This window comes from Toxorhynchites rutilus, chromosome 1, assembly GCF_029784135.1.
Source record: "Toxorhynchites rutilus septentrionalis strain SRP chromosome 1, ASM2978413v1, whole genome shotgun sequence".
Lineage (NCBI taxonomy): Eukaryota > Metazoa > Arthropoda > Insecta > Diptera > Culicidae > Toxorhynchites > Toxorhynchites rutilus.
In genome coordinates, this window is record NC_073744.1 from 99891306 (window position 1) to 99905954 (window position 14649).

The 14649-nt window shown below is 39.8% G+C and overlaps 1 protein-coding gene across 3 annotated transcripts in view; it reads left to right on the forward strand.

Annotated features, from left to right (window-relative positions):
- Nucleotides 1-14649, forward strand: part of LOC129761600 (dentin sialophosphoprotein-like) — a 257335-nt gene that overhangs the window by 134936 nt on the left and 107750 nt on the right. For all 3 annotated transcript variants that reach the window (XM_055759356.1, XM_055759393.1, XM_055759441.1), the window contains exon 5: nucleotides 8280-8435. In XM_055759356.1, the coding sequence (XP_055615331.1) occupies nucleotides 8280-8435 (156 nt within the window). The remainder of the gene's footprint in view (nucleotides 1-8279; nucleotides 8436-14649) is intronic.

Consider the following 14649-nt stretch of genomic DNA (forward strand, 5'->3'; position numbering starts at 1 on the left):
GCCTAGCTACACCCTGGGTATAGCCGGCAGAATGGTTTCGGTTTACACAAACCTCACAAAACACTATTCGGATATGTGCGAGAAAACGTTTAACACACTCAATGGAGAAAAACGAAATAGCCCAAAACTGATTAACTGTAACGCGAAAATTTGGAAAAAACGTACTAAAATTTTTCAGTCGTATACACTTTCAGTTCAATCACTTCACCGTTGTAATTCGTTTGCGTATATTCACGCTATGTATTATTTGGTTCTAAACACTAAAAGAGGCACTATGAGGGTAGCGTCAGTGACGCCACGAAAGCGCGCGCTTTTTCCGGCAAGCCGGTGAGCGCCCGCTTTCCACGGTCGAAACGAGCTGATGCCTTCTCCTATTCGCCTTCTGCTTCCACGCCAAATGAATCCGCTTCAAAATCGCCAACGGGAGACGTCCCAGTCTGCTGTCCAAAACGCCAAAACGCCGAGCTGAAAAAGACGACCTTCTCGGTCGGAGGTAAAAATCAGTATTGTGAACGTATTTTTTTGCCATCGCTCCCTTTTAACGCTCATTCGTTCGTCTCGTTGGACCCGCTCCTTTGGCTGAGTCTGCCGATTTGTCTCTATCCTGTGAGTGTGTACCGCTAGAGTATAAAACACGCGGACCACAAAAAAATATTTAATTTTCTTTCAAACCGTAAACCCGTGTGGTTGTACGGCAGCGGCATCGTGTACTCAACAAAGGAGGAAAAGAGAAGGGAAAGGCAAAATCCCGCTCGAACCGTGGTGGTCTGCAATTTCCCGTAGGTGTATCCGCCAATTGCACCGGAAAAGGTAGCTAGGTCGAGCGCGTTAGTACCTGTGTACCAGTCCACCTAGCCGGCGTTATATAGTTTCGGCCGCAGGAGTGATCGAGTTAGCTGGCAAAGCTGCTCGCGACGATAAGAAAACCTGCATTCGGAACAGAACACATTCGGTTCGGCGGACATCAAGACAACAGGCAGTTGCAGCGAATGGCAAGTGGCAAACGCAATCGCAAAACGGCATCAGGTAGCAGAAGAAAAAAGTTTGTTCTTTATACAAACTGCTTTGGCGGCAAATCCAGAACAAGGCGGCATCGAGGGCGTTCGAAATGGTTTTTTTTCAAAACCACGAGTACTAAGTTTTCTAAATTGGAACCATTCCATAAAACAAGGCGCTTTTCAGGGCCATTAAACCTTCCAAAAACGAGTTTAGGAAATAAAGTTCAATGCTTTCTAAAACATTATCCAAAATAATAATAAAACACAAATTGATGTTTTCATAATTTGTTTGCCAGGATTTGATGAGTATGTGAATTTGGCAGTTGTTCTGAGCTTATTGATAGTTGGGAACTTTCCTGATTATTCAATTTTCACCAATTCTTAAATTGTTTCCAGATTTAAAGTACAGTAATCTACAATTAGTTCGACATTTAGCTAATTGGACGGACATGTAATGTGACTTATTTAGTTGGACATTTTTGTAAACATAGAGATCCAAATTATGATCCCACATTGAAAGTCGACACTGTACCACTGTCATCGCAAATGTTCAATAACAGGTTAAAATTACCTCCAATCCGACACTGAGTAGTGGTAATGCGACGTGTCATTGAATGTAATTTACTGTAAAATATGTCACAAGCTGGATGGGAAGAAATTTTCCAACTGTGAAAGCTGTGGCGAGTGACAACAAATCGCTAAACAGGAAGGTTTAGCCGAACAAGATGGGGATATCGAGTGATAACAAAACAATAAACTCTTTAGACTTTTTGTGATCCTGAAAAGGACCCTTTTTAGTCTGTATGTGAATCCAACGAGCGAACAAATCGTAATGAATGTATTTTTTGCCATTGCTCCCTTTTAACGCTCATTCGTTCGTCTCGTTGGACCCGCCCCTTTGGCTGAGTCTGCCGATTTGTCTCTATCCTGTGAGTGTGTACCGCTAGAGTATAAAACACGCGGACCCCAAAAAAATATTTAATTTTCTTTCAAACCGTAAACCCGTGTGGTTGTACGACATCGGCATCGTGTACTCAACAAAGGAGGAAAAGAGAAGGGAAAGGCAAAATCCCGCTCGAACCGTGGTGGTCTGCAATTTCCCGTAGGTGTATCCGCCAATTGCACCGGAAAAGGTAGCTAGGTCGAGCGCGTTAGTACCTGTGTACCAGTCCACCTAGCCGGCGTTATATAGTTTCGGCCGCCGGAGTGATCGAGTTAGCTGGCAAAGCTGCTCGCGACGATAAGAAAACCTGCATTCGGAACAGAACACATTCGGTTCGGCGGACATCAAGACAACAGGCAGTTGCAGCGAATGGCGAGTGGCAAACGCAATCGCAAAACGGCATCAGGTAGCAGAAGAAAAAAGTTTGTTCTTTATACAAACTGCTTTGGCGGCAAATCCAGAACAAGGCGGCATCGAGGGCGTTCGAAATGGTTTTTTTCAAAACCACGAGTACTAAGTTTTCTAAATTGGAACCATTCCATAAAACAAGGCGCTTTTCCGGGCCATTAAACCTTCCAAAAAAGAGTTTAGGAAATAAAGTTTAATGCTTTCTAAAACATTATCCAAAATAATAATAAAACACAAATTGATGTTTTCATAATTTGTTTGCCAGGATTTGATGAGTATGTGAATTTGGCAGTTGTTCTGAGCTTATTGATAGTTGGGGACTTTCCTGATTATTCAATTTTCACCAATTCTTAAATTGTTTCCAGATTGAAAGTACAGTAATCTACAATTAGTTCGACATTTAGCTAATTGGACGGACATGTAATGTGACTTATTTAGTTGGACATTTTTGTAAACATAGAGTTCGGGGTCCAAATTATGACCCCACATTGAAAGTCGACACTGTACCACTGTCATCGCAAATGTTCAATTACAGGTTAAAATTACCTCCAATCCGATACTGAGTGGTGGTAATGCGACGTGTCATTGAATGTAATTTACTGTAAAATATGTCACAAGCTGGATGGGAAGAAATTTTCCAACTGTGAAAGCTGTGGCGAGTGACAACAAATCGCTAACCAGGAAGGTTTAGCCGAACAAGATGGGAATATCGAGTGATAACAAAAACACAACACCAAAGTTTCTTTTCAGAACCATCAACATATTCATAAAGAGTAAACAGTAAACAAATCCATTTTTCAGGTAGATAGGTAGGTATTCACGTAGGTGAAGAAAATAAAACAATATATTTAACAAAAGCTGTCCCCTTTGTATAGTCCTACGTCACTCCGGTTATGTCCCCGACATTACCCACCCGTCTTTTTTTTTCTTGAGATTAGTAGTTCACCTTGAATGTCAGTGAGTTCTTCTTGTATGTATCTCCTTTTCGGTTTTTTTTAAATAGAGGATTGACGTTGCTTTTCCTTCAATTATGTCATTCTAACCCTTACTACAAGAACAATGATTTCGTTAATAATTGCTCGACTGATATATAGTAGGATATTTCCGTATCCAATATTGTATGCGCCCGCAATTGATTATTGCTCAGTCGCCGAAAGTTCCGAGCTCAGAGAGTTCATTCCCCTCTAGTTTGCCTTCCAAATTGCCATCGTAAACCACACCTTCTCTCGATTCAATCACACACAAAAAGCATACTTAAGCGATATTCTGGTGGTGAGACACATTCATTTTTCGTGAGGACATCGACAAGACAACATCGTTGCCTAACGTGCTGGAGGAGGTGGACGGCGAATGATCGACACATACACGCGCAGAACTCTTTCCGTTAGGATGCCATTCAGCATCGAGAAAGTTCCGGAAAGATCTAATCATTGCTGGAAAATAATCTGCCAGTTCCTTTGGGAATTTTCAAAATATATTCATGTGAAAGAGTATAATTGAATGTTTTCTATCCATGTAACACTGTGACCAAATATGTTTCAATCAAGTGCTATTAACAGGTGGTTATCGAGTTGGTATTAACCACTGGTGGGCTTCCAGTATCGAGGAAAATGTGGAAATATCTAATCGTTACTGAAAATAATCTGCCAGTTCCTTTGGGAATTTTCAAAATATATTCATGTGAAAGAGTTTAATTGAATGTTTTCTATCCATGTAACATTGTGACCAAATATGTTTCAATCAAGTGCTATTAACAGGTGGTTATCGAGTTGGCATTAACCACTGGTGGGCTTCCAGTATCGAGGAAAATGTGGAAATATCTAATCGTTACTGAAAATAATCTGCCAGTTCCTTTGGGAATTTTCAAAATATATTCATGTGAAAGAGTTTAATTGAATGTTTTCTATCCATGTAACACTGTGACCAAATACATGAGGTTTTGTGGTTTTTCAATCAATCGCAATTAACAGGATAGCTTCAGAAGATTATTCTTCCCCATCAGTAGGATATTTCCGTATCCAATATTGTATGCGCCCGCAATCGATTATTGCTCAGTCGCCGAAAGTTCCGAGCTCAGAGAGTTCATTCCCCTCTAGTTTGCCTTCCAAATTGCCATCGTAAACCACACCTTCTCTCGATTCAATCACACACAAAAAGCATACTTAAGCGATATTCTGGTGGTGAGACACATTCATTTTTCGTGAGAACATCGACAAGACAACATCGTTGCCTAACGTGCTGGAGGAGGTGGACGGCGAAGGATCGACACATACACGCGCAGAACTCTTTCCGTTAGGATGCCATTCAGCATCGAGAAAGTTCCGGAAAGATCTAATCATTGCTGGAAAATAATCTGCCAGTTCCTTTGGGAATTTTCAAAATATATTCATGTGAAAGAGTTTAATTGAATGTTTTCTATCCATGTAACACTGTGACCAAATATGTTTCAATCAAGTGCTATTAACAGGTGGTTATCGAGTTGGTATTAACCACTGGTGGGCTTCCAGTATCGAGGAAAATGTGGAAATAACTAATCGTTACCGAAAATAATCTGCCAGTTCCTCTGGGAATTTTCAAAATATATTCATGTGAAAGAGTTTAATTGAATGTTTTCTATCCATGTAACACTGTGACCAAATATGTTTCAATCAAGTTCTATTAACAGGTGGTTATCGAGTTGGCATTAACCACTGGTGGGCTTCCAGTATCGAGAAAAATGTGGAAATATCTAATCGTTACTGAAAATAATCTGCCAGTTCCTTTGGGAATTTTCAAAATATATTCATGTGAAAGAGTTTAATTGAATGTTTTCTATCCATGTAACACTGTGACCAAATACATGAGGTTTTGTGGTTTTTCAATCAATCGCAATTAACAGGATAGCTTCAGAAGATTATTCTTCCCCATCAGTAGGATATTTCCGTATCCAATATTGTATGCGCCCGCAATCGATTATTGCTCAGTCGCCGAAAGTTCCGAGCTCAGAGAGTTCATTCCCCTCTAGTTTGCCTTCCAAATTGCCATCGTAAACCACACCTTCTCTCGATTCAATCACACACAAAAAGCATACTTAAGCGATATTCTGGTGGTGAGACACATTCATTTTTCGTGAGGACATCGACAAGACAACATCGTTGCCTAACGTGCTGGAGGAGGTGGACGGCGAAGGATCGACACATACACGCGCAGAACTCTTTCCGTTAGGATGCCATTCAGCATCGAGAAAGTTCCGGAAAGATCTAATCATTGCTGGAAAATAATCTGCCAGTTCCTTTGGGAATTTTCAAAATATATTCATGTGAAAGAGTTTAATTGAATGTTTTCTATCCATGTAACACTGTGACCAAATATGTTTCAATCAAGTGCTATTAACAGGTGGTTATCGAGTAGGTATTAACCACTGGTGGGCTTCCAGTATCGAGGAAAATGTGGAAATATCTAATCGTTACTGAAAATAATCTGCCAGTTCCTCTGGGAATTTAAAATTACATTCATATGAAAGAGTTTATTTTAATGTTTTCTATCCATGTAACACTGTGACCAAATACATTAGGTTTTGTGATTTTTCAATCAATCGCAATCAACAGGATAGCTTCTAAAGATTATTCTTCCCCATCAGTAGGATATTTCCGTATCCAATATTGGATGCATGAAACCTTGTGCCTCCAACGTAACGCTCTCGTTTTCGAAGTTCTCCAAATATTCATTCATTCAGAATGAATTCAGATTCAACTTCATACAAATGATCTCTAAATCAACGATAGTCCTACGTCACCCTTGCGGTTATACCATAGATATAACCCACTTCCTGTTTTTGTGAGAGGATTGGATCGGAGAGCATATTTTGATTGTGCGATAGCTGACGGATGGAGGCAGGCTGTTTTGTTTGTTCGAGGCAGACGATTTCGGTCACGGCAAGGCGGAGCGGACGGTGTAGCCACGCCGGTGCAGTTCTATGTCGTTGTTTACTTCTCGCAGTTGCGTGAGATTTGTGCAGCCGCATTTTCGCGCGAAGTTGCATTCAATCTAAACGACATTCTAGAGTTTTAGAAGATCCAATAGTTTTAGAGGTTTTTATATATCTAATATTGTCTTCGTGGTAAAGAGCGCATTGACGTCAACGTAACATCGATTTTCTTTTCTTTTAAATCTAGCTAGACGTTGACTTTGATGTGTATGTACAAGCGGCCATAAAATTTCCATGCAAGAATATTCAATGTAGTGTGCGTTTCGACCATGAGAATTTTACGGTGGTCGAGAGAAAAGTTTGAATTAACTTACATTTGTCTCTTTTGCTCACCCATGTTTTTCTTGGGATTAGTAGTTCACCTTGAATGTCAGTGAGTTCTTCTTGTATGTATCTCCTTTTCGGTTTTTTTTAAATAGAGGATTGACGTTGCTTTTCCTTCAATTATGTCATTCTAACCCTTACTACAAGAACAATGATTTCGTTAATAATTGCTCGACTGATTACTTGAGAAATTGTTAGTTTTTATTACAAATCCAAATCGCAGGTATCAAGTTTTCCTTTTCGAGGTTCAAATATAAATTGCAAGACTAGGTTCAAGATGCTAGAGTCCCAATTCGGAAAACTTCCGTGATTTCCGTGTATTACAATGGAAGAGCATGACGTGCGACTAGGCACAAGTATTAAGTCCGATCCGAGTCTGATAAGACCTTATCAGGTGACCCTTCAATATATTCAATCTTCAAGCATTTGATTTTCGAGTTTTTGCTCCGTTGAACAGAGGAGACTTTTCAGGTTACTGTTCAGCTGCTACGAAATGCATTTGATGTTCGAGTTTTCGTTTCAACGAGTAATTGGGTCCACGCTTACAAAATTAATTCACTTACCAGAGTTATGATCCTTTTGCAGAGACCTTTTCAGGTCACCCTTAATATCTTCACGGCTACGAAATGCATTTGGTTTTCAAGTTTTCGTTTCGTCAAGTGATCTCTAGTTTGCGTTAGCATAATCACATCACTTACCACAGTGAATCCTGATTATTACCCCTTCCCACTAACAAACTATCCCTTCCATGGTAAACGCTAGGGAACCACGCTATAGAGGCGACCCTTCTGGCCTTCGGGCGGCGAATATCATACTAACATTCCTACCCTTCCCCTGGTGACTGTAAGGACGTGGCCGGCGTCGTTATTGATCATTGAAAGCTCGAATCACCGAAAATTGCACAACGAGAATGATTTGCTAGTCCCAAGCGTCATTCTGTGTGTTCTTTGTGCAATTTGGTTGGTTCAGGTCAATCACGGAGAGCAACTACGAATTGTACAGTCTACCCAAGCTCAAGCTCAAGCTCAGCAGATCAACAATGCTCACGGAGTGAGACCAAATATCATTCCTCGGGCACGAATGATTCCTCCCAGGCCGGTTGCTGCGGATGTGGCAGTTAATGATCTTTTGATGAATGACAAATCGTTTTATTTTCCTTACAAGCGTTCTCGTTATATTTATCCATTCCGTCCAGCGCACTAGTTTGCTCGCAAACAGTTCGCCCGCAAACACTTCGTTCTCAAACATTTCGTTCCCAAACAGTTCACTCTCAATCAGTTCACTCGCAAACCGTTCTTACGGAATTAGTTCGTTCACAAACCGTTCGCTCGCAATCAGTTCGTGGGAGAACTACCTTTCCTTAAAAAAGAATGACCGCTCGTTCACTCTTTTCGGTGAACTTGTTCTTTCGTACCGTTCGTGAACGGTTTGTCCATCTCTATTACAGAGTCAGTTTGGCACTAACTCAGTTTTAAAATCGAATTTGCTATTAGTTTGCTCAAAAACGAATCAATTTGCATTGTAATAGGTTATTGATAACAACTGTGATTAAATTATCTTAACTTTTTTTAATTAAATGAAGTAATTTTCCGGCTATGACATTCATTAAATACTTTTTTACCCTCATGTATATTTTCAGGTGATTGCATCCAGAAATCTTTAGACGATATCTCACAAAATTCAGCCATTCGAAATGACGTTCCTTCACAACAAACAGGCTCAAAACAAAAGAATTCTGATACTGGAAATACGTTGTCTAGCAATGAAAGCACGTCTGTTGTCGATGAATTGAAAGGTATGTACAATAGAACAATCAATTTTTTTTATTCTTCTAATTTGTTGATTCGTATATTGTAATTTAAAAACCAAAGATTGTTTAAAGCACTGGTTGGAAAACTTATGAAGCGATCGCCGTTGACGTATTCTATGACCAAAACCGCGTTCTCTCTCGACCTTTCCGTCATTGGTTCCGATCTAAAATTGATTGGATAACAACTCAACAAATATTTGGATTTTTGAAATATATTGAGCAGTGGTGCAATGAGTTTGTTCTCTATGATCGGAAAAATTACCGACTGGACCATTTTTGGATCCAAATGCTATTGGATTACATCACGGGAACACCAAGCCGAATGCGTAAATGGGTGCGAATATTATTCGCTCGGACGCATTCATACGCAAACAATTTTTCATGACTGTTCCATGCGAAAGCAGAACAGAAACCGATGCGAGTGAAAGTACTTACGCCTTGCGTATGTCTGCTTTTCGCGTTGACGGTGGAATGGTGTCATCTGGATACGACATTAGTTTGTATGAGACCAGCTATTCTCTATCAGATTAGTCGCCCTTAAAGCAGTTTTAAATTGCTAAAATTTGTATGAAATTTTTTTCTTGGTGTTATTTACCTATTAGACGTACGTCGTTATGACCCTAATTTAAACGATTTTCAGATTTTTCAGATACTCTCACCAGAACATAACATTATAATATAAAATTATCTAGAGACACAATTTTTGCATGATATTTTTTCACTACTGGCAAGCAAAAGTGATTTTCATTTACATAGAGTACTAATTTGGTTTGGGAAAATTAATTCTCATTCATAATTTTGATTTTAAAAGTGTGTTCATTTCTACTGCAACCCCATATTATCATGCCTACTCCTCCATTCCGTAATACGAAGCTTAATGCCCAAACACTCATGCAAGCGAGCAAAACAAATCACGGTTTCTTCATGTGCCTATATTTTGTGACCGTGTTCGGGAACACATTGCGATCACCAATCATCATCAATGAGCAAGATTGTTATGATTTCAATAGCTTGCTTTCAAAGCAATGTTTAAGCTTTTGAACCGATAAGTGACAATCATATAATTCGTTGACATTTTATCTCTTGGATGAAGTGATTATTATACCACTCCATCCAGCCGGTAAAGAGGTATTAACGTTCAAAAACTTGCAGTCCAGCGTCACTCTCTCGTTTTAGAAACTTTGAACTAACACCCCGGTACAGAAATGAAAGACGTAGTCAAAACCAATATCTTCTATACAATTTTCGACTCTTTTGAGTTGTGTTGGAAAAGTTCTAGAAAGGATAGTAAATCGACGCCTAAAGACCTTTTTAGAGTCTAATAAGCTGCTCGATCCAAGACAGTTCGCTTTTCGTGCGGGAAAATGCACAGAAGATTACCTCGAAGAATTACAGGCTATTGTACATGACGTTATTGAGAAAGATCACCATGCAGATGTGGCATCACTTTATCTAAGTAAAGCATTTGATCAGCATGGAGATATCCAATATTGAAGAGTCTCTTCGACTGGGTGATCCGTGGAAGACTAGGTTTCTATGTGAAAAGTTTCCTAGAAAATAGAACTCAGAGCCATAGTCAACAACACAAAATCTTCATTGAAAATCCAAGAAAGGGGAATTCCCCAAGGCTCGGTTGTATCGCCAACCCTCTTCATAATTATTATGCAGTCCCTTTTTGCAAAAATTCCGGAAAATGTAAAAATTCTTGTCTATGCGACATTGTGCTAGTTTCAGTTAGCGTCACTGCATCAGCAACAAGAAAAAGACTTCAGAAAGCGATTGATTCTGTTCAAAACTGGGCTGGTTTCGATATATCCCCGAAAAATCAAAACTTCTGCATATATGTAATCCCAAAGCTCACTTCAAAGTTTCCAACTCTAAAATTTTCGAAACCCAAATTCCCTCAGTCAGAACTCTCAAAATACTTGGAGTAACTTTTGATAAGAGACTGAATTTTAAACCACATGCTCAGATGGTCAAAAAAGATGCCCGCAATAGATTGAATCTATTGAAGGCGATTTCTGGCAATCTAGCTTTGGGACATAGGAAATCTCTTTTACGGATAATAAATGCTTGGTTAATACCAAAAATTCTCTATGGAGTAAGCATCTTCAGCCGAGGTGGTGAAAAACCACTAAAAACGATCGAACCGGTATATAACAAGGCAATAAAGATAGCCATTGGTGCCTTCGTTACAAGTCCTACCCTCGCTGTTATGGCAGAGAGTGGGCAACTACCATTTGATCGACTCGTTACGAAGATTGTAACAAATAGAGCTATTCGTTACCTTTCAATTCCTGACCGTGACCATGATGTTACATTAATATCTCGGGCAAAGGACCAATTCAAAGAACACACGAATTAGAATCTTCCCGATATATGTGTACATTTGACGGTCATGGAAAGGAATTGGAATGTAAAACCGCCGAATGTTAACCTTGATTTACTCAAGGAAGTTCGCGCAGAAGATCTCCCATCAAAAGTGAAGGCCTATTTCAATCACCTCGTAGTAACAAAATTCCAGTTTGAACATCAAGTATACACTAAGCACTGATGGTGTCGGTTGCGGTATTTTTGAAAACCGATATACTGGTAGTTTCTCGCTTCTTCCCCAATGCACTATTTTTAGCGCAGAAGCATTTTCGCTTCTAATCGCTACCCAAGAGTGCACACATGATTCTCTTCCTATTGTTCTGTTTTATGATCCCGCGAGCTGTCTCCGGGCTCTTCGAAAAGGTAAAAACCTTCACCCATGGATCATTGCAATAGAAGAAGCTGCCTCAGATAAAAATATTACCTTCTGTTGGATTCCCGGTCATACCGGAATTCCTGGAAATATTGTCGCCGACAAATTAGCCGGTAGGGGCAGAATTCAAGAACCCCCTAATGTACCCATTCCTCGCTCCGATGCGAAACTTTGGGTAAAACAACAGATCCACCAAAGTTGGAACATAGCCTGGAGAAACAACAGACCAACTTTTCTTCAAAAAATTAAAAATACCACTCTTCCATGGCATGACAGAAACAACAGTAAGGAAAGACGGCTTCTCACCCTTCTTCGAATCGGCCATACAAAGGTCACTCATACATATCTTTTTCAAAGAAATAAAGAAAAACCTCAATGCTCTTGCAACGAGGCTCCCATCTCTGTAAGTCACTTACTACTGGATTGTCAACATACGAAGGATGCTAGAATTAGGATTAATATTGGAAAAAACCTAAGGGACATATTGAGTAATGATGACATTCAGGAGAATAACTTAATTGAATATTTGAAAGAAACAGGACTTTACAGGAAAATACAGAACATTTGAAACTAGAATAAAAAGACGGGTGGGTAATGTCGGGGACATAACCGGAGTGACGTAGGACTATACAAAGGGGACAGCTTTTGTTAAATATATATTTTAAATATATTGTTTTATTTTCTTCTCCTACGTGAAAAATGGATTAGTTTACTGTTTACTCTTTATGAATATGTTGATGGTTCTGAAAAGAACCTTTGGTGTTGTGTTTTTGTTATAACTCGATATTCCCATCTTGTTCGGTTAAACCTTCCTGTTTAGCTATTGCGTTTGCCACTCGCCACAGCTTTCACAGTTGGAAAATTTCTCCCCATCCAGCTTGTGACATGTTGTTCAGTAAATTACATTTAATGCGACGTGCCGGAGAAACACTTTGCCACTCACTGAAACTAATTGTTGCCTTGATGAGCGCCGAACCGAACCTCTCTGTTCTTGATGCGGGTTTTCTGATTGTCGTGAGCAGCTTTGCAAGCCAACTCGAGCACTCCGACGGCCGAAACTCTATAATCGCTGTTAGGTATACTGGTGCTCCGGCACCAATCCGTTCGGCTTAGTTACCCTTGCGGAGCAATCAGTGAATGCGACCAACAGGGAACTGGAGACCTGCACGGTTCGAGTGAGACTTTGCCTTTCCCTTAACTTGTCCTCCTTTGTTACGTCTACGATGCCGATGCCGTACAACCACACGGGTTTACGGTTTGAAAAAAAATAAGATATTTTTTTGGGGTCCGCGTGTTTTATACTCCAGCGGTACACACTCACAGGATAGAGACAAATCGGCAGACTCAGCCAGAGGGGCGAGTCCAACGAGACGAACGAATCAGCGTTAAAAGGGAGCGATGGCGAAAAAATACATTCATTACGATTTGTTCGCTCGTTGGATTCACATGCAGGCTAAAAAGGGTCCTTTTCAGTATCACAAAATTATCTTCAATCTAAAGAGTTTATTGTTTTGTTATCGCTCGATATCCCCATCTTGTTCGGCTAAACCTTTCTGTTTAGCGATTGCATTTGCCACTCGCCACAGCTTTCACAGTTGGAAAATTTCTTCCCATCCAGCTTGTGACATATTTTACAGTAAATTACATTCAATGGCACGTCGCATTACCACCACTCAGTATCGGATTGGAGGTAATTTTAACCTGTAATTGAACATTTGCGATGACAGTGGTACAGTGTCGACTTTCAATGTGGGGTCATAATTTGGACCCCGAACTCTATGTTTACAAAAATGTCCAACTAAATATGTCACATTACAGGTCCGTCCAATTAGCTAAATGTCGAGATAAGTGTAAATTACTGTACTTTCAATCTAGAAGCAATTTAAGAATTGATGAAAATCAATAAGCTCAGAACAACTGCCAAATTCACATACTCATCATATCCTGACAAACAAATTATGAAAATATCAATTTGTGTTTTATTATTATTTGGGATAATGTTTTAGAAAGCATTGAACTGTATTTCCTAAACTCTTTTATGGAAGGTTTAATGGCCCTGAAAAGCGCCTTGTTTTATGGAATGGTTCCAATTTAGAAAACTTAGTACTCGTGGTTTTGAAAAAAAACCATTTCGAACGCCCTCGATGCCGCCTTGTTCTGGATTTGCCATCAAAGCACTTTGTATAAAGAACAAACTTTTTTCTTCTGCTACCTGATGCCGTTTTGCGATTGCGTTTGCCACTCGCCACTCGCTGCAACTGCCTGTTGTCTTGATGTCCACCGAACCGAATGTGTTCTGTTCCGGATGCGGGTTTTCTTATCGTCGCGAGCAGCTTTGCCAGCTAACTCGATCACTTCGGCGGCCGAAACTATATAACGCCGGCTAGGTGGAATGGTGCAGTGGTACTAACACGCTCGGCCTAGCTACCCTTGCAGGGAACTCCAGATCAACACGGTTCGAGCGGGATTTTGCCTTTCCCTTCACTTTTCCTCCTTTATCATGTCCAGACATGGCTGCTTGGGTTGGTTTGTTGATGTGTTGTGATGCGAACCGATGTGGTGTACGGTTTGAATGAGAATGATCGTTATGGCAGCGGATCGGGGATTTTTAAGCTGACTGGCTGGCTCGAGAATTACGCATGTGTGAGACTGCGACCAATGTTTCGTTCATTTTTTTCTTTTTCCTTTCCAATCGTGCTTCATTCTATTTCGCTGCTGCTTTGGTTGCCCGTTTTGGTCGGTACGATTTGAGGAGCACAAAATGGACCAATCAAAAATGGGCACATAGTGCATTTTGACAATGCTTGATATTTCACAATTATTCAATTATTTATCTCAAGAAAAATAAAATGTTATTCATTATGATAGATGCGTAGATATATTTCCTATCAATTGATGCAAAAACCTTTGCGAGCTATTGAGAAATGCTCGAGTTATAAGCGTTCCAAATCTTGCATTTTTTCCTACTTGTTCAGTGCCTAGATTTCCATTTCACCCCCTATATCTTCCGGTTAGACGTAGTCCTACGTCAATAAAAATAGTAGAAAAGAAAATCGGAGACGATTGAATCGTTAGATTTAAAGTCTCCATAAACAAAGGAAAATAAGAAGAAACATTGCAAATACATAGGGGGCGCTTTTGCTCCCACCGAAATGTTGCTTCGTGTAATTTCATATCAATGGCCGATCGTGTATTGTGAAAAAATGATCACAAGTGTAAGTGTAAATTTTGTGTTGTGGTGAAAATTACTTGATATGTGAAACCTTTTTTTTCAATTTTCATAAATAAAAAGACGGGTGGGTAATGTCGGGGACATAACCGGAGTGACGTAGGACTATACAAAGGGGACAGCTTTTGTTAAATATATATTTTAAATATATTGTTTTATTTTCTTCTCCTACGTGAAAAATGGATTAGTTTACTGTTTACTCTTTATGAATATGTTGATGGTTC